This window comes from Cetorhinus maximus, chromosome 10 (genome assembly GCF_964194155.1).
Source record: "Cetorhinus maximus chromosome 10, sCetMax3.hap1.1, whole genome shotgun sequence".
Classification (NCBI taxonomy): domain Eukaryota; kingdom Metazoa; phylum Chordata; class Chondrichthyes; order Lamniformes; family Cetorhinidae; genus Cetorhinus; species Cetorhinus maximus.
The window spans coordinates 23,810,110-23,837,913 of record NC_135888.1 but is presented as its reverse complement, the minus strand read 5'-3'; the positions used below and the strand labels follow the sequence as shown (position 1 = coordinate 23,837,913).

The 27,804-nt window shown below is 42.5% G+C and overlaps 1 protein-coding gene across 5 annotated transcripts in view; it reads right to left on the bottom strand.

Annotated features, from left to right (window-relative positions):
• The window catches only part of miga2 (mitoguardin 2), a 61,440-nt gene extending 34,035 nt beyond the window's left edge, over positions 1 to 27,405 (bottom strand). For 2 of the 5 annotated variants that reach the window (XM_078550188.1, XM_078550185.1), the window contains exon 1: positions 3,654 to 3,891. In XM_078550188.1, the coding sequence (XP_078406314.1) occupies positions 3,654 to 3,749 (96 nt within the window). In that variant the 5' untranslated portion in view covers positions 3,750 to 3,891. Of the gene's footprint in view, positions 1 to 3,653; positions 4,083 to 7,426; positions 7,532 to 14,505; positions 14,598 to 27,353 lie in introns of those variants that run through there. The other 3 variants (XM_078550184.1, XM_078550187.1, XM_078550186.1) reach the window with 3 other exon arrangements.
• Positions 27,406 to 27,804: the final 399 nt, after the last annotated feature.

Sequence of the window (27,804 nt, the reverse complement as noted above, 5' to 3'; positions counted from 1 at the left end):
CACTACCACAATGAGTGAGTGAGGCAAACAGCATTGATACATTTAAGGGGAAGATGGATAAGTACATGAAGGAGAAAAGGGGTAGAAGGATAAGTTGATACGACGAGATAGAGTCAGAGTCACAGAGGTCTACAGCACAGAAAAAGGCCCTTTGGCCCATCGAGTCTGCACCGGTCAAACAAGTACCTAACCATTCTAATCCCATTTTCCAGCACTAGGCCCATAGCCTTGAATGCCATGACATCACAAGTGCACATCCAAATACTTAAATGTTATGAGGGTTTCTGCCTCTATCACCCTTTCAGGCAGTGAGTTCCAGATTCCCACCACCCTCTGGGTGAAAAAATTCTTCCTCTCATCCCCTTTAAATCTCCTGCCCCTTACCTTAAATCTATGAACCCTGGTTATTGATCCCTCCACCAAGGGGAAAAATTCCTTCCTGTCTACCTTATCTATGCCCCTCAATTTTATACACCTCAATCATGTCCCCCCTCAATCTCTTCTGCTCCAAGGAAAATAACCCCAGTCTATCCAATCTCTCTTCATAACTAAAACTCTCCAGCCCAGGCAACAACCTGGTAAATCTCTTCCGCACTCTCTCTAATGCAATCACATCTTTCCCCTTTAATGCAGATTCCAGAACTGCATGCAATACTCTAGCTGTGGCCTAACCAGCGTTTTATACAGTTCCAGCATAACCTCCCTGCTCTTTTATTCTATGCCTTGGCAAATAAAGGCAAGTATCCCATATGCCTTCTTAACCACCTTATCTACCTGTCCCGCTACCTTAAGGGACCGGTGGACATGCACACCAAGGTCCCTCTGATCCTCGGTACTTCCCAGGGTCCTACCACTCATCGTGTATTCCCGTGCCTTGTATGTCCTGCTCACACTTATCCAGATTAAATTCCACTTGCCACTGATCAGCCCATCTGACCAGCCTGTCTATATCCTCCTGTAATCTAAGGCTCCTCATTATTTACCACCCACCAATTTTCGTGTCATCTGCAAACCTACCGATCAACCCTCCTACGTTCAAGTCTAAATTTTTTATATATACCACAAACAGCAAGGGACCCAACACCGATCCCTGTGGAACCCCACTGGACACAACCATCCAGTAACAAAAACACTCCTCGGCCATCACTCTCTGCTTCCTGCCACTCAGCCAATTCTGGACCCAATTTGCCAAATTGCCTTGGATCCCATGGGCTCTTACCTTCATTATCAGTCTCCCATGCGGGACCTTATCAAAAGCCTTGCTGAAGTCCAAGTAGACTACGTCAAATGCATTGCTCTCATCTCCACACTTGGTCACCTCTTTGAAAAATTCAATCAAATTGGTCAGTCACGACCTCCCCTTAACAAAACCATGCTGACTGTCCTTGATTAATCCCTGCCTCTCCAAGTGTAGATTAATTCTGTCCCTCAGAATTGCTTCCAATAGTTTCTCCACCACTGAGATTAGACTGACTGGCCTGTAGTTCGCTGGTTTATCCCTTCCTCCCTTCTTGAATAACGGTACCAGGTTGGCTGTCCTCCAGTCCTCTGGCACCTCTTCTGTGGCCAGAGAGGTATTGAAAATTATTGTCAGCGCCACTGCTATCTCCTCCCTTGCCTCACTCAACAGCCTGGGATAAGTTTTATCCAGGCCTGGAGATTTATCTACTTTTACGCCTGCCAGGCAATTTAGAACCTCCTCCCTTTCTATGCTAATTTCTTTAACTGTATCACAGTCTTTCTGCCTGATTTCCATACCCACGCTGTCCCTCTCACTTGTGAACACCGACACAAAGTATTCATTTAGAACCCAACCTACATCTTCCGGCTCCACACACAAATTACCATTATAGTCCTTAATGGGCCCTACTCTTTCCCTAGTTATCCTCTTACTCTTAATGTACGTGTAAAATAACTTTGGATTTTCCTTTATTTTACCTGCCAATGCTTTTTCATGCCCCCTTTTTGCTCTCCTAATTTCCTTTTTAAGTTCCCCCCTACACATTCTATACTCCTCTAGGGCTTCTGCTGTTTTGAGCCCTCTGTATCTGCCATAAGCCTCACTTTTTCTCTTTACCCACCTGTATATCCCTCGACATCCAGGGTTCCCTGGATTTGTTGGTCCCATCCTTTTATCTTTACTTGAATATGTTGGCCCTCTACTCTCCCTATTCCCTTCTTGAATGAGTCCCACTTCTCAGATGCAGATTTACGTAAAAGTAGCTGCTCCCAGTCCACTCTGGCCAAATCATATCTGAGTTTATTAAAAGCGGCCTTCCCCCAATTTAGAACTCTGATTTCTGGCCCATCCTTGTCCTTTTTCATAACAGCCTTGAATCCAACAGAGTTACGATCACTATCTGCAAAATGTTCCCCCACTGATACCTCTACCACTTGCCTGCTTCATTCCTTAAAATTAAGTCCAGGACCGCCCCGTCTCATAGGACCTTCTACGCACTGGCTTAAAAAGCTCTCCTGGATGCATTTTAAGAATTCCACTCCCTCGAAACCTATCACACTATGACTAACCCAGTTAATGTTGGGGATAATGTGAAGAGAGTGGGATGAAACACGTGTGGAGCAGAAAGACCAACAGAATTCACAGAAACAGAAACAGGCTGTGTAATAATCGTGTAATAAATAATCAGCCCAGACTGAAGGTATAAAAGGTTCCTCTCTGTTAGTTACATGGGCCACATATGGAATTAGTCTAGGACCTACAAAACAAAAAAATCTTGGCACAATTTACTTCAGAGGGAAAGGCCATAGGATGATTGATGCATAAAGCTTAACAACTCGAAAGCAAGTGTTATTCTGAGAATGGGGCTGAGGCTATCTCTCCTCGACCTTGTGATGCTCGACGCAGGAAAAGGTGTTTCATTCCCCATCATTCGCATCTTTCAGCCTAACAAGTAATCCCTCTTACCTAACCTTATCTAAGAAAGGATATACTTGCCATAGAGGGATTACAGCAAAGGCTCACCTGACTGATTCCTGGGATGGCAGGATTGTTGTATGAGGAGAGATTGAGCCTGTATTCACTTGAGTTTAGAAGAATGAGGGGATCTCATTGAAACGTGTAAAATTCTGACAGGGATGGACAGACTGGATGCAGGAAGAAGAAAATAGGTAGATTTCCAGACTCTAAAGGTGTCAAGTGATATGGGGAGAGAGCAGGAGTATAGCTTGAGCTTGAGATAGAGGATCAGCCATGATCATATTCAATGGCAGAGCAGACTCAAAGGGCCAAATGGCCTACTCCTCCTATTTTCTACGTTTCTATGTTAAATAATTCTCCCTCATTGGGTCAAACTCTGCCTGATCTATGACTACCCTTAGAATTCTACCACTCCAGCTCAAAGGCTAATTCTTTAGAGGTGCACTGATGAGGAGGAGATGAGGATGATAGGATAACTGGCTGTAATACTCCTCTCATAAAACTTGGTTTTTAAAAAAATGCAATTTCAAGGTTATTTAATAGTCAAAAAGGTAAAATTACTTGGCGTACCTACTTCGAAAACCATGTACAATACAGGAGTCAACCATGAGGACAAGTGGTCATGCAGAACTAGGACTTCTGCCACCATCCATCTCTCTCCCCCCAAAAATATTTGAGGTGAAAATGGAACCCACCCCATTGGTTGTCGACATACCTGCCCAAACGTAGTGTACAGGAATACTGGAATCTCAGCCACAGTCATCGCCAAGGCTTGGATAATAGATGCCCCATCTGTTCTCCTCAACGACATAGTGCACTAAGGTCAATTGCTGCTGTACATCCACAAGGCAAGTATCTGTTCTCCGAGGTTTTTGTGTAGTCAGTTGGCAAAGGTCAGAGGGGGTTGGGAGGGATGTTTCAGTCACTTCTCAGTGCATTTTGAAATTCAGCGTCGAGGCTCTTCCCGAAAAAGGGGTAGGGTGCGATTGGTGGGGGCAGGGGGCGGGAAAAGGCAGAAGCCACAGTCCCAACAAATGTTGCCCGGCCTTGCTCTGCTGCTTTCTTCCAATGGCAGCTTCCAGTTACTGTGCGGTTCCGATCAAAGCTGATGCCCTAGCCTCAGTGCTCTAAACACTTGCTCCTTCTAGATTAATAAAAAGCCATGATTAAAAACAAGGTGACACAGTGAGCAACAAAAAAAAACACAATGCCACAAAGATATGAAGCTTTGGGTGTCTGACTCCTTGCTCGGGATAAACCCCACACTCCTCTGTAGGGATTAAAAGGGTGGAGGGCCAGGGGTGGTGGTCAAGAAAAGAGATGCTGACTCACTCAGGACCACACAGTGTAATTTCCTCCTTTCTCTCCCTTCCCTCCCCTCAAGAGGCGCATCAACAGAAATCAGAGAGCAGTTTTCTAATCCTCCCAGCAAGAGAAGGTAGGCATTGAGGGCAGCAGGAAAGAAGGAAGAAAAATGTCTTCAAAAAGAAACTGAACTAACAATACAATAATCACAACAGTGCATTTTACCAGACTTGGCTGACCATGCCTGCAATTCTCCACTTATCCACTAGGAATCATAGTCATTAACAGCAGAAGAGACCACTCAGCTCATTACATCTGCGTTGGCTTTGTTAGAACATCCAAAACTAACTCCAAAACTGCCCCACAATGCTGCATCTTCTTCTGTTTCAAATATTATCCCATCTTTTCCTTAACAGATGCAAATGCCTCTCCTCGACACTCCCTCTTAAAAACTTATAACCCCTCGTCACTGACTGGCCAATCAGAGCAAGCTGCCCTTTCCTATTCACCCCACCAAAACCATAGTTTTCATACCTTCTGTACTGGAAATAGCTCCCCAAGTCTCTCGAGTCTCTCTTCAGTTTCCCAATCTGGCATCATATTAATAAATCTATCTTACATACTCTCCATGATTTTATTGTCCTTCCTTTTATGAGGATTACACGCAACACTAACTACTGTAAGACATCCTGTTCTTATATACATATATATGTAGATTTAGGATTTGGTTTCATCACATATGATCAAGGTTTTGTTTTAATTATAAATACAGTAGCTTGTAGACTTTTACTTTTCCAGAAATAATAAATTGTTCATTCCCAGAATGTTTCAGGGCAAGGATTACACTTAGCAGGGAAAAAAACTGCGTCAGTAAGGAGAGCTCTTTTGTTAGCAAGAAATACTTAATAAATGTCAATGGTCTCTCAGATTGAAGGGAAGCCTGCATCACAAACAAAACAATAATCAACAGATTAGTTATGAAACTCCTACCACACCAGAACAAATCAAAGGCTACCAGGAAAGATGCAAGTGATTAGAGCCCTATAAAGATTTTAAGCTTTCCTTCTCAATTTATAGAGAGATAAGATTGAAAAAATTGATGAGGGTTTTGGCTTAACCCAGTGCAAAAATGGGTAATTTGTTTATTTCTCTGCATGACTATTGCTTAAGACATTAAGTGTGTCAAGACAAATTGAACTCAAAGATTATTTACAAACCAAAAAATTGGAGTCAAGTCTAGGAACCTAACCCAATGTTTTGTACAAATTTATTATGGCCTCACCGCTAACTGATGTTGACCTTTTTAGATGGTTTTATAAACCTGCACTTACACTTTCAGAGGATTTGAATCTTGAGTCCCCTCTTTTCATCCACATCCTTCAGTGTCTTTCCATTGAGTGTTGTTCTCAGAAAATGAGGCAGCCTCAAACCAAATTCACATAGGACTCTTACAGCAAGCAGAGATTGAGAGCCAGGTTCGGATGAAACCCAAGAGAGGTGATTTCAAAATTCAGTGGAATATTGAGCACAGCAGATGGGGAAAGCTCAGGCAAACCAGGAGAGTGCTAACGTCCTAAACCTAAATTCTCCAGAAAATAAAGTAGCACCCAACACAAAATGGCTGTACTTAAATAGGAGTGCTGCCCAAACAGGAATGATGCAGGGACATACTTCAGTTATCATTGCAGCCTCCCAAAGTATTTTCAGTTTTCAACCCAGCACCTAGCCAAGCAGCTGCAGGTCCATCAGCGAGTCATTCCAAACCACACATCAACATTAATCTTGACCAAAGTGGCATACATCAATCAATTTTATTTATATAGCATCTTTAACAAAGTAAAATGTCCCAAGGTGCTAGAAAACAAAAATTGACATCGAGCCATGTAATGAGATATTAGGATGGGTGACCAAAAGCTTAGTCAAAGACAGAGTGCAAGAGCAATATTTGCAGATGGAGTTTCAGGGCTTAGGGTCTAGGCAGCTGAAGGCGTGGTGACCAATGGTGGAGCAAAGGGAATCGGTGGTGTGCGAGAGGCCAGAATTGGAGGAACACAGAGATCTCAGAGAGTTAGAGAGAGTTATAGGGCTGGAGGAGGGTAAGAGAAGGGGTGGGGGGTATTTGAGATGGATTTGAAAACAAGGATGAGAATTTTGATTGTGCCAGCATTAAAGGAGGCCATGAACGATTAAAAAAAATTCAGTCCCAAACCTGGGACAGGATGGTGCACTAGCATTGCTCCAACATGTCCACAGAAGGTGCAAGTAACAACTTTACTTGACCTATGTCACTTGCCAATATTTCTACACAGTCGCATGTTTCTCACTTGACACTAGACCCATGCACAGCTCACAAAGAGCAGTGTTAATATATGAAAGAATAGGCTGTTTCCACACAAACCCCACCATCCAAAGAAAAACAAATCTTCCAGCAAATTGCCACAAGAATACAAGAAAAAGGAGCAAAAGTAAAGCACACGGCCTGTCAAGCCTGCTCCACTTTTCAATACAATCATGGCTGGTCTTGGGCTTCAACTCAGTTTTCCTGCCCACTCCCCATATCTCTTAATTCCCTGAGACACCAAAAACCTACCTATCCCAGCCTGAAATATATTCGACAATGTTGCTGGATACAGACATCGCTGACAGTGCCAGCATTTCTCACCCATACCAAGTTGCCCTGAGAAGCTGGTGGTTGGTGCTCCACTTGAAACACTGGTAGCAGTTTGATACAATTGTTTGCTAGATTACTTCAGAGAGCAGTCAAAAGCCAATATTGGTGTGGGACTGGAGTCACAAGGTGGTCAGACCAGGCCAGGGCAGCAGGTTCCCTTCCCAAAAGGACTTCACTGAATCAGCTGGATTTTTACAACTATCTGACAGCACTTTTACTGATGCCAAACTGAATTCAAAAATGGCCACGGTGGGGTTTGGAATTTCCATTTTCTCTATTACTACAACACTTACATACCAATGCCCCAACTGAGATCAGGTAACAGCACAGATTAAGGATGGGATCTGCGATTCTCTTGTTTTGTTAGATCTCAGTCCCATACCGCGTGTAGTCAGAGCCATTTGGGGGCGTAGGGACGGCATTGCTCCAGTTAATTACAGTAGGTTAGTCTGAATAATTTGTTACTTAAACAATGAGTAGAGGTGATTGAAAAACATTTAAAAGACAAGTACCTTGGACACGGAGTGAGGCACACTTCCCACTATCTCATCAGACATCCTCAGCCCCAAGGTTGGGGGGATTCAGGATATGTTTTGGTACAGAACAAACCTTAAATGCTGTTAAGAAAAAGAAACACAAGTTAATTAGGAAAATTGTTGCAACCTCTAGCATTTATATTCAGGAGCAAGGAATAAATATTAAAGGAATGAGCAGTGGATGCAGAGAAATGCTCAGAAAAACTGCTATTTCTACCCGATGCATAATTTAGCCAAGCTAAAAAGCTTTAACTTTTTCTCGTAATTTGTTCAGGGGATGCGGGCATCGCTAACAAGGCTAGCATTTATTGCTGATCCCAACTGCCCTCAGAAATTGAACTCTTGCAGTCAATGTGGTTTGGTGCTGTTAGATAGGGAATTCCAGGATTTTGACACAGCAATGCTGTAGGAACAGCGATACATTTTCAAGTCAGGATGGTGCATAACTTGGAAGGGAACTTGAAGGTGGTGGTGTTCCCGAGGCTCCTACTGTCCTTGTCCTTCTAGGTGGTAGAGGTTGGAGTGTTTCGAAAGTACTGTCGAAGACATTTCCAGTGAAAGTGCCAACTGGAGTGATTATGATGTCACTAAAGAGGTACAATGTTATAACTAAAATTTGTAATTATATAGCATCTTTAACAGACAAAAGTGGCTCTGGGTAACCCACAGGAGCATAGCCACAGAATGCAGGATGCCAAACTAGAGAAGGAAATATCAGAAGTGGTGATTGTTTAAAGAGGTGGCTTTTAAGGGTGGTTTAGGGAGGGAATTCAAAATGTTGGGGCCTGCACGGCCACCAATCATGGAGTTTCCTGCTTAATCTAAACTAGAACAAGGAAAATACACAAAATGACAACCCACTCACCCTGATAACTTCTTTAAAAAATAAGATGCCAGCATTAAATAAAAAGTTAAAACATAAAGATGAAAATTTAACTGCTAAGTAAATGAAGCAAACCAGCTCGAGTTACATAGTTTGCAACCAGCCAGTAGGGTCACCTTGCTGTAATTCAACGCAGCAGCTCAAATAACATGCTGAAAAATGAGAAGCAAATGCCAGCCGATCCCTGCCCTCTGATGCTGCCTGAATTATAGTGCAAAGGAGAAAGTCAACTACCTGTAATCGATAACAGCTCTGCCTCTAGCTCGCAAAGTGGCACATATCACCTCACAGGTGATTTTGTTCCCTGCTTCCAGAGACAGAACATCCCCAGTAGCAACTAGACATGGCTGCTCCATTGGCCACCAATTTGCTGCTGCCTGAAACCTCTCTCTCTCTCCCCCTTTTCAACCAAGTTTCTCATCACCCCTCATAGGAACACCTGCAGCTCAGAGTCGGTTTCTATCTGGTTACAGTCCAGTGAAGAACTGAGACATTATTCTATATTTAAAAAAGGTGCTTATACATAGAATGCTTATAGCACAGGAGACCATTTGGCCCATGCCCACTGTCTGCAAGGGCAACTCAGGTAGTCCCACACCCCTGCCTTTTTCCCATAGCCCTGCAAATCTTTGCCCTTCAGGTAATTACCCAATTCCCCTTGGAAAACCATGAATGCACCTGCCTCCACTACACCCTCAGGCAGTGCATTCCAGATCCTAACCACTTGCATTTATAAAACTTTTTTATGCTGCAAGTTATTGCTGTTTCACGCAGAGGGATGTCAGAGCGTGGAATGCTTTGTTATAGGGAGTAGGTAAAGATGCCAAGTCTTCTTTTAAAGGAAAATTGGATAAATATATGAAGAATGATACAGCGCTACAGGGAAAAGAAGAGCAGGGCAGATTGCTGTAGCAAAAAGTCAGCAGAGGCATAAACAGACTGGCCCAATCCTGTGCTGCAAACAGCTGATGTTACTACTGCATCTTCCCTGCCTAAACTTGTAAATGAGATTTAATGGATAACTGGCCATAGCACTATCCTATAGACTGCAGGAGGAAATAAAGAGGCAGCTTGTGGCTGTAGTGTCAACCTAGATTCATTTTCCTCCAAAGAGAATAGTAAGTATACTGAATACAGAACTAAACAACCGTGAACGGTTAAATATACAAAAAGTCCGGAAGGCATTCTGAAAGCAAAAGTGTCAAACAATTCATCAAATGAGACAGCAAGGAATTAGACACCAGTTACCCAAGAACCGATGGCATGTGATAATACCTCACACTAATTTTTTTTTCTTAGGGAGAGAATTATAAGGAACCAAGCTACTGACTGTTGATGCTCTAAGGAACAAACAATAGCTGGGAGTGTTCTACATGCCAGGAAGAAACTCAAGAGATTTAAATATTGCTATAAATAGCAAAAAAATCCAAGCTTGAGAAGTTCAGAGTCAGATGATCCCCAAGTGTGTTCATCCATTTTTTTCCACAGATGCATATTACATTACCAAGATGCTACACTCCTGTATGCCTTATACAGTAAATCTGCTATTCAATATAAGACTGGCATATATACGCTGCAATCTTGCTGTAAGAAACATGTCAGGCAAGCCCAATATATTCATTATAACAAATCGTTCACTGCACTAAATTACTGCACCTCTTACACTGGAGTCACTCCTCACTGATGAAGCTTCTGGTCATGTGTCTCAGTGTCAAATTTTGTCTCATGCTCCTGTGAAGCGCCATGGGAAATACAGTAAATACAAATGTAAGTTGTTACGGCAACAGTGACTGCAATTCAAAAGTATTTGTTTAAAAAGGGGTGGAAGGATAAAGCCAGCAACTACAGACCAATCAGTTTAATTTCAGTGGTAGGGAAGCTTCTGGAAGCTATAGTTCGGGACAAAATCAACCATCACTTATACAACTGCAGGGTAATTAAGGAAAGCCAGTAAGGACTCATTAAGGGAAAATCATGTTTAACTAACTTGCTGAAGTTTTTTTGAGGAGATAACAGAGAAAGTTGATAAAGGGCAACGCTGTTGAGGTGGTCTATATGGATTTTCAAAAGGCATTTTATACAGTGCCACACAATAGACTTGTGAGCAAAATTCTAGCTCATGGAATAAAAGAGAGAGTAGGCACTTGGATAAGAAATTGGCTGAGTGATAGGAAACAAAGAGTAGTGGTTAATGGGTGCTTTTCAGATTGGAGGAAGGTTTGTAGTGGAGTTTCCCAAAGGTCAATGTTGGGATCCTTGCGCTTCCTGATATATATTAATGATCTAGACTGTGGTGTGCAGGGCATGATTTCAAAATTTACAGATGATATGAAGGTTGGAAATGTTGTCAACTGTGATGAGGATAGTCTTGAACTTCAAAAGGACATAGACATGTTGGTGGGTTGGGCAGGCAAGTGACACATGAAGTTCAATGCAGGGAAGTGTGAAGAGATTCATTTTGGCAGGAAGAATATGGATAGAAAGTATAAAATAAAGGGAGAAACTCTAAAGGAGGTGCAGGAACATAGGGACATTGGTGTATATGCACACAAGTCATTGAAGATTGCAGGGCATGTTGAGAGAGCAGTTAATAAAGCATATTGTATCTTAGGCTTTATTAATAGGGGCATTGAGTACAAGGATAAGGAGGTCAATTTGAACTTCTATAAGACACTAGTTTGGCCTCATCTGGAGTACTGCAACCAGTTCTGGGCACCATACTGGAGGAAGGATGTGAAGGCATTGGAGTACAGAGGAGATTCACAAAACTGATTCCAGGAATGAAGAACTGTAACTATGAGGATAGATTGGGACTGTTTTCCTTGGAGAAAAGAAGGCTGATGGAGATATTCAAGATCCTGAGGGGAATGGACAGGGTAAATAGTGAGATAAACTGTTCCTACCCAAGAGATCATCAAGAACTAGAGGGCACAGATTCAAAATAATTGGCAAAAAGGAGTAATATAAGGAAAAATGTTTTCCACAGAGGGTGGTTGGAGTCCGGAATGAACTTCCTGAGAGGGTGGAGGAAGCAGGTTCGATCGGGGGCACTGGATTGCTATCTGAAAAGAACGAATGTGCAAGGATAAGGCAGGGGCGTGGGACTAGGTAGAATGCCCTTTCAGAGAGCCAGTGCAGACTCAGTGGGCTGAATGGCCTCCTTCTGCACTGCAAAGATTCTGTGATTTAATTGGCTGCAAATGATTTGTGATGTCCCGAGGTCATGAAAGGCAAACTTTCCTTTTTACTTGCCATTATGCTGTGGCTGGATGCTGCCATTATCTCAGGTACTGTCAATAATTACATACACTTGTATAAACAGGCTGACTCGGCTGTAATGACAATGCTGGCACTAGAAGCAGCTTCATGTTCAAGCAAAGCACCGAATTTGAGCCACGCACTGTACTTGCTGACAAAACGTGCAATGCTCTGGCCAAACATGCATCTCACCTTAAACATGTCCACGGCATCATTAATCAACTATCACATTTAAAACCAGCGTCTGTTAGCTAACCAAGCTGATTAGCTCAAAACCTCCAACTGTTGTAAGTAAACCTGGTTCCACAACCAGCAACCTCTAAATAACCAATCAAATTGCTCAGATAGTCACTAGTGAATCCAATAAGGAAAGTAGGAGAAATTTGTTTGCCCAGAAGGTGCTAAAAACATGGAACCCAGTACCACATGGACTAGTTGAGATGAATAGCATAGATGTATTTAAGGCAAAGCTCATTAAACACAAGGGAAAAAGGAATAGAAGGATATGCTGAAAAGGTAAAATGGGAGGAGGTTTGTGTGGAGCATATTTGAAGAAGAGGAATGGAGCTCTCCCCAGTGTCCTGGGCAATATTTATTCCTCAACAAATATCACAAAAACAGGTCATCTGGTCACTATCTCCTCACTGTTTGTGGGATCTTAATGTGTACAAACTGTCTGCCATGTGTCCCTACATTAGAACATTGACTACACCTCTAAAGTATTTCATTGGCTGTTACCAGACCTTGGAATGAGGCTGTGAAAGGCGCTATAGAAATGCAAGTTATTTTCTCCTCAAATCAAGTTTCTACTGTGTATGGGCCTGCAGACCAAATGGTCCCAATCCATCTTTAATTTACAGGCATACTCTGTGGGATGCAGTAAACTGCCTGCATCTGCCACTCTGCTAAAGGTGGGCCTGAAGAACACTGTCGGGACTACAAAGAGGGAGCTTTTTACCCCATCTAATCCATGAACAAAGAGACCAAGAGCTTTAAACATATAGAATACTCAAAAGTGTAAATACACATGGATAAAGCCATAAGAAGGCTGATAGTATTATGTGTTTACAAAAAAAGGCATAGAGAAGTACAGTTTAAATAAAAATGACCAGCTTGTACAAAAATTTGGTACGCCAGCATTAAAATAGTGCGCGCAATTTTGGATACTCGATTATAGAAAGGCAATTAAAACCATAGAGTGAGGATAATACAGACTCATTATAGTTAGGAGGAGGAACTGGAGATATTGGGATTGTTTCTACCAGAGTAGAGATTGCTAGAACAGGGTTAAAAGAGAGTGCCCAATAGTAGGACGAATTCTGAAGAAGTGAATTAGGAACGACTACTTTATTTGGTTGAGAAGTCTGTGATGAAAGCTCATGAGAATGAGGAGAGCAATTCGGGAAAATTTCTTTACACGGCAAGTGGCTGAGGCACAGATCATGGAATCTTTTAAGAAAGACTCTGGACAAATATCTGATGCAGAGAAAAATACAAGTTTAGGGGGAAGAGAGAGGAGGCAGTGGGGTTAATTCAGGATTACAGTAACAAAGAGTCAGCATAGACATAATGGACTATAATTGTGCTGCAGCTCTAAGCTTTACCTGTCGATTGTTTGGTTAGGCAGAATAAAGGATGTTCAATTCCATCCTCTTTTGTTCAGTGGTAACACTCTTACCTCTGAGCCAGAGTGTTATGGGTTCAAGTCTCACTCCAAGGATTTGAGCACCTAATCCCAAATGACGTGGCACTGAGGAAGTACTACCTCGTCAGAGGTACTGAGACATTGAACCAAGGTCTGAACAAGTGAGCATAAAGGATCCCACAACTTGGCCCAACATTTCTCCTTGAATCAACAGCAACAGTTGTTGATTTGCTGTTTCAGGGATATTACTACATGCAGAAGATAACAGTGACATACACGTCCAAAACAGATCAATAGCAGCTAAGTAGTTTCGGACAGCCCTGAGGGATTGAAAGGCACTAAAAATGTTCCTGTGCTATAAATACTATGCAGTACATAAATAAATGTTCTTTCTTTCTCATAAGATCACCATACTACACCTGACCTGAGAATGATCAATGCTGATAATGAGAAGGCATTCCATTCCCTGGCACTGACATCCCTCACCTACCAGCAGATAAAGTATCCAAGAGATACTGCTGACAGAGAAATAGATCCAGATTCAAAGAGTTACATGGAGTTTTACAGGAGTAAACAGGCCATTCAGCCCCACAGGTCTAGGTTGATGTTTATGCTCCACAGAAAAGTCCTCTAACAAATCCTTGTCAGTATATCCCTCTATTTCTTTCTCCCTCACATGTTTATCTAGCTTCCCCTTAAATGTATCTATACTATTCACCTCAACCACTCCGTGGTACCAAGTTCCATGTCTTCACCGCTAAATCACACACAATCTGGATTTCGAGTGGCTGATCTCGGCCAGGTTGCCAGTCACAAGGTGATGGTGTTGCTCAGCAATCGGGGGCAGAGGCATAGCACAGAGCAGGGAAGGGGGACAAGACAATTGGAGTACACCACTCAACAAACACCACACCAATTGGTCAGACACCCCGCAAAGCCTCTCAGGAGCAACCAACCAATCGATGGCACGTGAAGGCAACCACCATTTTACCGTCCCCCTTACAACGGAATGTAGGTCTTACACTGAGCTCCCATACAACTACAAGTAAGAAAGATTTAATTCTGATTATAGATGTGGTTTGTAATTTAATACTTAAATTATTGAGCTTCTGCCCACCCCTCTTCTTGTAACCATGGAGTGAGAGGACCAAAAGGTAAATTAACCTCACATTTACTATTTCTTCTACAAAAAAGATTTATTTTATCGTCAATGTGGATTATTTTCGTTGTTATTCTGTTAACAATATCTATTGTACCTCACTCACTCACCAACCAGAGCAGCAATCGGTCTTTGCTCTTCATCACCTCAAAGGACAACTGCTCCCCAACACACTACAACCTAACCTTCTCACCGGAAGTCCATTCCCTGACTGACAACACCATTCACCAATAAAATGTCCGGAGCTCGTCTGGCCCTGACGTCACTAAACCAATTAGTGTGGGCCAGAGGCGGGGACTGCGCCTCAGCAGGTTTGGTTGAGAACGCAGTCAGGGGTCCGGTTCGCCGGACGTCACGGGTTCAAGGCGGAACAAGATCATTCATTGGTCAATGAGAAGCTGATTGGCAGCTCATAAACCAATCATCACATAATAGTTCTGACACGCTCTGGGTGAAATTCATTGAATATTTTACATACATACCTGAGGCTGGTTAGATTCATGGTAAATAAGGGAGTGGTGATAGGTGATAGGTTATCGGGTGTAGGTGGGATGTAGATCTCAGGTTACCATCTGTTCAGCAATGATCTTATTAAATGGCGGAGCTGCTCGAGGGGCTGAATAGCCTCCCGCTCTTTGTTCCTATGTTGGGATTAAAATATTCATAAATCATTCACAATTTTAGTGCCTTAGAATGCAACTTGCAAATTAAAAAATAAAGAAAACTTCCATAAATTTAAACTAAATGGTACACTTTTAAAAGGAAAAGAGAGCCCATCTTTTCAAGGTGGCAGAACAAAGTCATAAATCTTTTTAATTAAAAAAGCAAAGGCGATTTTGAGAATGCCTGAAGGTGCTCGGGATATGGTTTGGAAGGACCAGGGCAGGTACTAGAAACTGGAAGGAGCGAATAGCTATGGTCAAACAAAAACTGGGCATGAGAGCAACGTTTCATTGCGGGTAAGAACCTGGTCACCAGGTGTGAGGCATTCTTGGTGTTGCTGTGCAGGTCTGGCCCATTCCTCAATCCTGCGCTGTGACGATCACCCAAACCATCTTCCACTTCATCTGAAGGCCTAATGGACCATGTTCGCAGTGACACAATGTGTACAAGCCTCTAGATAAAGTGGGGAAAAAACATACCCAACATTGCCCTCATCCTGATGGCCACTTTTGTATGTGGCTGTATCAATCTATGCATAGACCCTCTGTAGCAAACACTAGTGCCACTATGTGCTGAGGTTCTACCTGTTCCATTGATGCGAAGAATGGGTCTGGCCACACTTTCGCGAAATGCTCCAAGTAGTTGGACTGTGCTGTACCACCTATCCCTCATGGAAAAGTTTATGCAGACCACAAGTCCATCAGGCAGTGGTCTGCATGTAACATCCTAGAGGTCCTGTGGGAAATGTAGATGGCGGATGCTGTTGGATTCCCTGAGCAGACTGTCAAAGTCATTTGGCAGAATGCCTCATCGTCAGAACTTTCAAACAAGCACAAAGACATAACTTGACTGGTGGTGAGAAAGGCCGTCCCCATCAGATCCTTCCCACATGACCGGAATCTCACCCTCTGCATGTTGCCCTTGAGGTGGCTGTGGTGGGGAAGAGACCGTTGTTTACCTCCTTATGGAATGTACTTTTGCAAAGAAGGTCTGGACAGAGTGGTTTTTGTCGAGGTTCATCCTGAGCAGTTTTGTGACACAGGACTTTGTGCTCTACAGGCTGTTCCCAGGGGGACACACCGAGATAAACATCAGCTGCAGCTGGAGGATCATCAACTCGGTGAAAGACGCTCTTTGGTCTGCCCAAAACCTGTTGGTCTTCCAGTGCAAAGAGTTGTCCCCGACCCAGTGTTGCAGACAAGCACGTGCCAAGGTCCAGGACTATGTGCTGAGGGATGCATTAAAGCTTGGGGCAGCTACTGCAAAGGCGCAACAGGGAAAGGTCGCTGTCTAAGGTCCTTCAGCCATAGTGCACTGAGGTGCTGGAAATTGTATAGAACCCCTCAGGCTGTATGACTCACTTTGAATGTATACAGTAAATATTACATCACAATTGGATTGAAGCACTTCAGACCACAACATGATCTATGTAGATAATTTAAATATCGTTGCACTTTCTGTAATGACTATTTTGAAATTTTTTCTTAATGTTCTTTTAGATATTTTATGAATCAAGTAGATTTTTGCAAAAAAAAGTCTTATGATCTTTATACATCGAGTGCAAAAGCAAAGGCGTCATTTAAATCTTAATAAATCATGTGTTAGGCCCCTGCTAGAGAATTATGTCCAATTCTGGACATCGTGTCTAGGAAGGAGAGGGGGCAGAGGAGATTTACTAGATGGTATCAGGGATGACGAACTTCAGTTGTGGGGAAAGATTGGAGAAACTGGGATTGCTGTCCACAGAGCAGAGAAGGATAAGAAAGAAAGACTTGTATTGTTAAAACATCTTTTACAATGAGTCGTTTGCAACTAATAAAGTATATCTGACAACACCAAACAGAAACAATGAAGTCATAGTTGGAATGTAGGAAATGCAGCAACCAATTTGTGCACATCAAGGTCCCGCAAATGGTGATAATGATCAGATTAGCTGCTTTTAGATGTTGGTTGTTTGTGGAATAAATACCAACCCCTGGCAATTGGAAGAACTCCCCTATACTGGCCACATGCAGTGTTGCCAACCCTCCAGGATTGGGCTGGAGACTTCAGGAATTGAAAATCAATCTCCAGGACACTGCTGTGTGCAACCCTGGAGAAAAATTGTAGGGACATAAGAAAATATGTTTTTTTTTGTCATTTTCTTTGAACATTTCTCTTTGTCAGATATGAAAATATTGAAAATGGAATAAAAGACTGTTTGGCTGACAGTCAAGCAGCATCCAATTGGGTAATGAGTCTTTTTGCTTTCCGATTGGTGTAGGAAGGCAGTACATCACAAGGATGGATGTGTTGGCTGAAGAATGGCTGGAGAGTGGGGGAAAGTAATGTGATGAAACCTCCAGGGATACATTTAATCACAGTTGGCAACCCTAATGAGATAGGATCGTTCGCGTCTACCTGCGAGGACCAACAGGGTCTCAATTTAACATCTCATCTGAAAGACGGCACCTTTGACTATGCACCACTCCCTCAATGCTGCACTGGAGTGTCAGCCTAGATTATGTGCTCAAGCTTCAGGAGTGGGTTTTAACCTACAATCTTCTGCCTCAGAGGTGAGACAGTGTTACCCACTAAGCCACTAACACTTCATCTGGTTTTCAATCTTGTCTTTTAAAGCAGTACTTTTGCATTTGCCTATCCGATCGGTGTAGCAGTATGGGCAAGGTTGAGAACTCTGAAAGTCAGGTGTCATGGGCATGAACCCATAAGACCATAAGACATAGGAGCAAAAGTAGGCCATTCAGCCCATTGAGTCTGCTCCACCATTCAATGAGATCATGGCTGATCTGATAATCCTCAATTCCACTTTCCTGTCTTTTCCCCATAACTCTTGATTCCCTTACTAGTTAAAAATCTGTCTATCTCAGCCTTGAATATACTTAATGACCCAGCCTCTACAGCCCTCTGCGGTAAAGAATTCCACAGATTCACTATCCTCTGAGAGAAGAAATTCGTCCTCACCTCTGCCTTAAATGGGTGGCCCCTTACTCTGAGATTATGCCCTCTGATCCTAGACTCTCCCACAAGGGGAAACAACCTCTCAGTATCTACCCTGTCAAGCCCCTTATGAATCTTATATGTTTCAATAAGGTCGCCTCTCATTCTTCTAAACTCCAATGAGTACAGGCCCAACCTACTCAACCTCTCTCATAAGAAAATCCCTTCATACCCAGGATCAACCTAATGAACCTTCTCTGGATTGCCTCTAATGCCAGTATATCTTTTCTTAGATAAGGAGACCAAAACTGCTCACAGTACTCTAGGTGTGGCCTTGTATAGTTTTAACAAGACTTCCCTATTTTTATACTCCATTCCCTTTGAAATAAAGGGCAACATTCCATTTGCCTTCCCTATTACCTGCTGAACTTGTATGCTAGCTTTTTGTGATTCATGCATGAGGACCCCCAAATCCCTCTGTGTTGCAGCTTTCTGCAGTCTTTCTCCATTTAAATAATATTCAGCTCCTCTATTCTTCCTGCCTAAGTGCATAACCTCGCATTTTCCTACATTATATTCCATCTGCCAAGTTTTTGCCCACTCACTGAACCTGTCTATATCCCTCTGTAGACTCTTTGTGTCATCCTCACCACTTGCCTTCCCACCTATTTTTGTGTCATCCGCAAACTTGGCGATAGTACATTCATTTCCTTCATCCAAGGCATTAATATCTATTGTAAATAATTGTAGCCCCAGCACTGACCCCTGTGGCACTCCACTAGTTACAGGTTGCCACCCTGAAAATGCCCACCTTATCCCAACTCTTCAGCTTGCTAATATACTACCCCCAACAGCATGGGTTGTTATCTTATTAAGCAGCCTTTTGTGTGGTACCTTATTGAACGCCTTTTGGAAATCCAAATTTATTACATCTACTGGTTCACTTATACCTATTCTGCCTGTTACCTCCTCAAAGAATTCTAATAAATTTGTCAGGCATGATTTCCCCTTCATGAAGCCATGCTGACTCTGCTTGATTATATTATGTATTTCTAAATGTTCTGCTATTACATACTTTATAATAGACTCTAACAATCTCCCAATGATGAATGTTAAGCGAACTGGCCTATAGTTACCTGTTTTTTGTCTCCCTCCCTTTTTGAATAAGGGTGTTACATCGGCAGTTTTCCAATCCTCTGGGACTTTTCCAGAATCTAAGGATTCTTGGAAGATTGCTACCAATACATCCACTATCTCTGTAGCTACTTCCTTTAATATCCTAGAATGCAATCCATTAGGTCCAGGGGACTTATTGGCCTTTAGCCCCATTAGTTTCTCTAGTACTTTTTCTCTAGTGATAGTCATTGTATCCACCCCCCACCCCTTTGCTCCTTGAATATTTAGTATTTTTGGAATGCTATTAGTGTCTTCTACCGCGAAGAATGAACCAAAGCATTTATTCAACTCTTCTGCCATTTCCTGCTTCCCCATTATTATTTCCTCAGCCTCATTCCCTAAGGGGCCTATATTCACTTTGGCCTCTCTCTTCCTTTTTATATATTTAAGTAAGCTCTTACTGTCTGTTTTTATATTACTTGCTGGTTTACCCTCAAAGTTTATTTTCTCCCTTTTTTTTGGTCATCTTTTGTTGGTTTTTAAAACTTTCCCAATCCTCTGGCTTACCACTAATCTTTGCCACGTTGTATATCTTTTCTTTCAATTTGATACTGTCCTTAACTTCCTTGGCTAACCATGGCTGGTTTATCCCCTTCCTACAATCCTTCTTCCTCACTGGGATATACCTTTGTTGTGAGTCATGAACTATTTTCTTAAACATCTGTCATTGTTCATCAACTGTCTTTTCTGCTAAACTCCTTTCCCAGTCCACTCCAGCCAACTCTGCCCTCATTCCTTTGTAATTACCCTTATTTAAGCTTAGCACAGTTGTTTCCAACCCAAGTTTCTCACTCTCAAACTGAATGCTAAATTCTACCATGCTATAGTCACTGTTTTCTGGGGGATCTTTTACTCTGAGATCATTTATTAAACCTGCCTTATTACACATTACCAGATCCAAAATAGCTTGATCCCTGTTTGGATACACAACATATAGTTCTAGGAAACTGTTCTGAATACAATCAATGAATTCTTGCTCATGGCTATCCCTGCCAATTTGATTTTCCCAATCTACATGAAGTTTAAAGTCACCCATAGTTAATGTACTGCCTTTTTTACATGTCCTCATTATCTTCTGATTTATTCTCTGCCCTACAGCATAGCTAATGTTGGGGGGCCTATAGACTACTCCCACCAGTGTCTTCTTCCCCTTGTTATTTCTTATCTCCACCCATATGGATTCTACATCTTCCGATCCAAGATCATTTCTTGCTATTGTACGTATTCCATCTCATCTTAACAAAGCTACCCCACCACCCTTTCCTTCCTGCTTTTCCTTTCAAAAAGTCACATATCCCTGAATATTTAGTTCCCAGCTTTGGTCTCCTTGTAACCATGTCTCCATAATGGCTATAAGATCATACTCATTAACCTCTATTTGTGCCGTTAATTCATTAATTTTGCTCCAAATACTACGTGCATTTAAGTAAAGAGCCATTAATATTGCCTTTTTACCATTTTTTCGCCCTTTGACCCTATTTGCTGCTGTTTTTTTTATGTTTGTACACTCTGTCCCTTCCTGTCACACTCTGGGTATCATTACCTAAATAGCTGCCCTGAAAGGCTGTCCTTTTGCTTCGTAAGCCTACGTATCCCCTCTCCAGAACCCTCCTCCCCGCACCCCCCCCACCCTTTTTTTTTTAATTTAAAGCCCTCTCGACAGCCCTAGTTATTCAATTCACCAGGACACTGGTCCCAGCACGGTTCAAGTGAAGCCCATCCCACCAAAACAGGTCCCTTCTACCCCAGTACTGGTGCCAGTGCCCCATGAACTGAAACCCATTCCTCCCACACCAATCTTTGAGCCACACATTTTTGCCCGTGGCCCATAATCTGGCACTCCATGGTGTGCTTAGGTGCAGTACCAATAGGCTGTTTCTCTTCATAGATAATATTGAGAAAAGATGGGTAAGTGGGGTTGAGGGACAGAGCAGCCATGATCAAACTGAATGATAGGACAGAATGGAAGAGTGAATGGCCTACTCCTGTTCCTACGTTTCTATAAAGTTGCTTTATAAATTTATTGTGTTGTTGAAAAAAGCATTTTATTATTTCAAATACTTCTCTATAGCCTCTTTTTCATCCTTATTTCAAATCCCTCCATGACCTTGTCCCTCCTGTAACCTCCTTCACAATCCTCCGAGATCTCTGCACTCCCAATTCCGGTCCCTTACATATCCCTAATTTTCATCACTTAACCATTGGTGCTTTAAACCGCCTAGTTCCAAAACTCTGGAGTTCCTTCACTCAACCTTTCCTCCTTTAAGATGCTCCTTTTAAACCTATATCCCTTAGACCAAGTTTTTGGTTATATGTCCTAATATCTCCTTAAATGGCTCGGTGTCCAATTTTGCCTGATAATTGCTCCTGAAGGGCCTTAGGAAGTTTTAATGTGTTAAAGGTGAGTTGTTGTTCACTAGGCCATGTTTCAGGAAATCAAGTACAGGCCCCTTTAAGTTTTATGTTGACAAAGTAGGGATGAGGTGGCATTTATAAGGTGAGAGAGGTATAGTCTATCCCATCCAATAACTTCACAGAAATTGTGTTCTGCTCCATGCCAGGTTCAGAATCACCCTGCCAAGGGAACAAGACTCACCCCTTCTTTTTCTGGTTAAAATTTAACCCAAGCTTCTCAACGTTGCAACCTTCGGACAGAGGTCAGTAGAGTAAGCAGAAATCACAGACCAGAGCTGCAACAATCCATCAGTCACACTTAGATTAACTTCAAAAATGTTGGACTGGGAAAAATCAGTTAGGGCCCCTGTGTCTCCCCTGCTGAAAAGTGTGTCTCGATATGTGAGGCCAAGATCAGGGCCAAACCTGATTCCACACCCCCCCCTTCCCTTCCCTCCCCCACAATCAGATACGTTTATCATTCAGTGTGTCAGCCCACACATGGAGAACGAGTGAGGCAATGGAAGTTTGATGGTACGTGTAATTGTACACAAATGACGGGAGAGAAGGGGGAATGGGAGGAGAGGAGATTGGATGGGAGGGGAGGGGAGCAGAGCAAAGGAGGGAAGAGAAGTGAGGGAGAGTTTGATGACTAGGGAGGTTAGGACTAGAGGACGTAACCTAAAAGTTAGAGCCAGAACTTTCAGGAGTGAAATCTGGAAACACACTGACAGGTGAATGTCCTCTAAGTTTGGAACTCTCTTCCACAAAGGTAGTTATTGTTAGATCAATCTTCAATTTTAAATCCAGGATTAATAGATTTTTGTTAACCAAAGGCATTATGGGGCAAAAGCGGATATATAGAGTTAGGTCGCAGATCAGCCATGTTCTCATTGAGTGGCAGAACAGGCTTGAGGGGCTGAATGGCCTCCTCCTGTTCCCATTTTTCGATTTCAACTTCAATCTCACTCAAAAGATTATTCATTTCAAAATCAAATTGAGTCACGGCCAAGGACCAAGTCAAGGCAAGGTTTACAATCATTCATTTCAAACAAAATACAAAGTACAAAAAAATGGTAGACAGAACAGCATAGAAACATATCAATCGTCAGATTAAGGTCTTTATGTTATCAAATTTCAAAGTCTAACAGTTATTAAAGTTTAGTCATTGTGCGAATGAGATATGGCATTGGACTATTCTTAAATCTTGTCGTTTTACATCTTAATTCAGTTAGTTGTTTTGAATTCCATAGTTGGTAGCCACTGTGAGATCTGTCTGCAGGTAACAAGTAAGGAAGCTTGAAGGTGAGCAGTGACTTTGCAAAAGAATGGCAGAGTTGATTTTGTCTGTTCTCGAGTGTTTCCAGACTGCATTCACGTAGTGTCTGAGTATCTATGGTAATTAGGGCTAAGAATGACTCTGCAAGCCCTTTCCTGAACACCCTCAAGGGGAGAGAGACTAATTGGATAGGTCTTTCAAAGGGACGACACAGGCACAATGGGCCGAATGGCCTCCTTCTATGCTGTAAGATTCTATAAGTTATTGTGAGTTCAATCTCTACTCCGTACATAGTTGAAACTCCAGTGCAATATTGAGAAAGTGCTGTGATGTTCAGGTGAGCTATGCCTTTCAGGTGCATTGCTATGCTGAGAGTCTCCCTAGCTTAATCCAATCTTTGATGTGATCATTGGGGGCATCAACATTCCTTAGCAATGTTTCCATCTCTCCCCAGCAGAGTTTCTGATACATATGAACATATGAATTAGGAGCAGGAGTAGGCCATTTGGCCCCTCAAGCCTGCACTGCCGTTCAATAAGATCATGGCTGATCTGATTGTGGCCTCAATGCCAGTATCCTGCCTACCCCTGATTCCCTTATTAGTCAAGAATATATCTACCTGTGCCTTAAAAATATTCAATGATCCTGCCTCTACCACTCTCCGGAGAAGAGAGTTCCACAGACTCACAACCCTGTGAGGGAAAAAAAACACTTCAGCTCAGTTTTACTTTAAACTGTGTACCCTTGTTCTAGTCTCTCCTACAAGGGGAAACATCCTTCCAGCATCCACTCTGTCAAGTCCCCTCACGATCTTATATGTTTTTATTTATTCATTCATGGGATGTGGGTATCACTAGCTAGGCCAGCATTTATTGCCCATCCCTAATTGCCCTTGTTCAGAAGGTGTTTAAGAGTCAACCACATTGCTGTGGGTCTGGAGTCACATGTAGGCCAGACCAACTAAGGACAGCAGATTTCCTTCCCTGAAGGACATTAGTGAACCAGGTGGGTTTTTCCAACAATCAGCAATGGTTTCATGGTCATCAGACTTTTAATTCCAGATTTTTATCAGATTCAAATTTCACCATCTGCCGTGGTGGGATTCGAAACTGAGCCCCCAGAGCATTACCCTGGGTCTCTGGATTCCTGATGTAACATTTCAAGAAGATCTACATAAGATAGGATAATAAGATACATATATAATAATAAGATCTACATACATTCACAGCAACCAGAGTGTGAGCAACTCTGAGGAACTTCCCAGCCTATGTTGCTAATACAAAGAGAAACAAAGAGTTCCCCAGATTCCTGACCAGCAATCCTCCCTCAGACAACACCACAAACAAGAGATTAAGGGACGACTGATTGTATTGATATTTGTAGACATTTTGCAAAAGGAACAGCATGCGCAAAACGACTGCTGTATTTGTCCATAAAAACAAAAAACTACTGCGGATGCTGGAAATCCAAAACAAAAACAGAATTACCTGGAAAAACTCAGCAGGTCTGGCAGCATCGGTGGAGAAGAAAAGAGTCGACGTTTCGAGTCCACATGACCCTTCAACAGAACTGAGTATAATTAGGAGAGGGGTGAAATATAAGCTGGTTTAAGGTGGGGGGCGGGGGGAGAGAAGTTGAGGGTGGGGTGGTTGTAGGGACAAGCAAGCAGTGATAGGAGCAGATAATCAAAAGATGTCACAGACAAAAGGATCAAAGAGGCGTTGAAGGTGGTGATATTATCTAAGAAAAGTGCTAATTAAGAATGGATGGCAGGACACTCAAGGAACAGCTCTAGTGGGGGTGGGGTGGAAAGACTGACAAGGTATTAGTTGTAGATTTAAAAATAATGGAAATAGGTGGGAAAAGAAAAATCTAAATAAATTATTGAAAAAAACAAAAGGGAGGTGGAAGAAATGGGGTGGGAATGGGGGGAGGAAGTTTAAGATCTAAAGTTGTTGAATTCAATATTCAGCCCGGAAGGCTGTAAAGTGCCTAGTCGGAAGATGAGGTGCTGTTCCTCCAGTTTGCGTTGGGCTTCACTGGAACAATGCAGCAAGCCAAGGACAGACATGTGGGCAAGAGAGCAGGGTGGAGTGTTAAAATGGCAAGCGACAGGGAGGTTTGGGTCTTTCTTGCCTCCGCGTTCAAAGAATCATCCTCCGCCATTTCCGCCAACTCCAGCATGATGCCACCACCAAACACATCTTCCCTTCACCCCCCTGGCAGCATTCCGTAGGGATCGTTCCCTCTGGGACACCCTGGTCCACTCCTCCATCACCCCCTACTCCTCAACCCCCACCTATGACACCTTCCCATGCCCATGCAGAAGATGCAACACCTGCCCCTTCACTTCCTTTCTCCTCACCGTCCAAGGGCCCAAACACTCCTTTCAAGTGAAGCAGCATTTCACTTGCATTTCCCCTAACTTAGTCTAATGCATTCGTTGCTCCCAATGCGGTCTCCTCTACATTGGAGAGACCAAACGCAAACTGGGCAACCGCTTTGCAGAACACCTGCGGTCTGTCCGCAAGAAAGACCCAAACCTCCCTGTCGCTTGCCATTTTAACACTCCACCCTGCTCTCTTGCCCACATGTCTGTCCTTGGCTTGCTGCATTGTTCCAGTGAAGCCCAACGCAAACTGGAGGAACAGCACCTCATCTTCCGACTAGGCACTTTACACCCTTCCGGGCTGAATATTGAATTCAACAACTTTAGATCTTAAACTCCCCCTCCCCCCATCCCCACCCCGTTTCTTCCCTCTCCCTTTTGTTTTTTTCAATAATTTATATAGATTTTTCTTTTCCCACCTATTTCCATTATTTTTAAATCTACAACTAATACCTTGTCAGTCTTTCCACCCTACCCCCACTAGAGCTGTACCTTGAGTGTCCTGCCATCCATTCTTAATTAGCACTTTTCTTAGATAATATCACCACCTTCAACACCTCTTTGATCCTTTTGTCTGTGACATCTTTTGATTATCTGCTCCTATCACTGCTTGCTTGTCCCTACAACCACCCCACCCTCAACTTCTCTCCCCCCACCCCCCACCTTAAACCAGCTTATATTTCACCCCTCTCCTAACTATACTCAGTTCTGTTGAAGGGTCATGTGGACTCAAAACGTCGACTCTTTTCTTCTCCACCGATGCTGCCAGACCTGCTGAGTTTTTCCAGGTAATTCTGCTGTATTTGTCCACGGTGACTGTCAATTCGAGGATTCATTTTGAGATATTTCTTGAGATGTGATAAGGTAGTGGATCAATGGAAGTGTTGCTTTCTCTATAGGTGTCAGACTTGTTGGGGAATTGGGGTAAATTCAACCACTCCCGTTAAAAAAACGGGGGAAAGAGTGGGACCAACACGACCAGAAGCAAAGCGGCAAGTAGAGGGAAGAAAAACACTCTGGATCAATCCTAAACACAGAGCAGGGCAGGCATAGGGTTGCCAACTCTGGTTGGACATATTCCTGGAGGTATTGGCCTGAAACTCCTGGCACCCCACTCAGCCCCCACTCTCCCATCATTGTTTCCCCGACATGCCCATACTCAGGACACACTGCCCTCCCACAGACAATCGGAAAGCAAGCTCCTCATTATCTGATTGGATAATTTTTGACTGTCAGTCAAACAGCCTTTCCTTCTCCATCACCAATATTTTTATTATTAATAAACAAAGTGTTCAAAGACATTTTTTTAAAAAGGAACAATTATTATTAATGCACTCTTTAATTTTTCTCCTGGGTTTCACCGATGCAGTGTCCAGGAGATTACACTTTAATCCCCAGAGAGTCCAGGGCAATCCTGGAGGGTTGGCAGCATTAGTCTGGGACAACTGTTCATTCTCAAAGATTGCTTGAAGCAAGTAGGTACCAAAATGTCCACAAGACACTAACTTTAAAAAAAAATGAATATAAGCTAAATAAACAGTAAATAGTAGTAATAATACATAAATGAGTTGGACTTGCACTGGGATTGCCATTGTTCATTTTTTTTGAAGCAACTACTTGTCTGGTCACCAGAGTGCACTGTAACAGCATCTTTGAATTTAAAAGTGTGACATTTTCCTGCTGATCTTCTCCACTCCTTTACTGAGGGCATTGACTACTCTCTGGTTAATAATTCTACAAAAGAAAGATAGGGAAGACTAACACTTGTATGCTACCTGAGTGTTATGACGCAACAGGTGATGTGTGCCAGGCGGTTTAAAACCATGAGGGAAACTTGATCACGTTATCACAGCGGTTTTGCAATTTGTATTTATTTCAAGTTGCGTGCCCTGAATTCGAAAGTAATAAGTCCACCAAGGCTTCAGAGATTTTTTAGAAAACTAAATTAAACATTTATTAACAAAAGAAAAGATTTCAAGCATACACAAAGGTCTACAAATTACTGCCATAATAACTCCTTAAAACCCCTAAGTAATCTGACTTCCAGTTATACCCCCATTAAGGCAACGGTAAAAAAGAATAGATTTTAAACAGATCCAGGCAAGTCAACACATTACCTTGGACTGTGGAATTCAAAATGGCTTTTCCCCAGCTTTAGTTTCTGTAAACAGCAGGCTTAATGCACAAATACTGGAGGCTTCTCACACTTCTGGTAGATCTTACAATGTTTTCTGTAACATATAGCCTCATTCTCCTTTATACATGTTTCTTGCTTTTAATGTAAATTCCATTGTTCCCATATGTCTTTAGAACTTTACCTTTCTCATAATGTAAATCTTTTCATGGTGCTCATATTGTCAGTTACCTTTGGGAAAAATAAACACACTGCTTGGTCTAGCTTCTCTGGCTGGGTGTAAACATCCTGCCATCTCTTTGAAATTCAAACTGCCCTGATTTATCTAAAAGTGCAAATTCTCCTCACCTTACATTGTAAGATTTCAGCCATGTTTACGTATTTAGCATTTCAAACCCAGCTTCTTTTGATGAGTCAAAGCCTCCAGACCATCT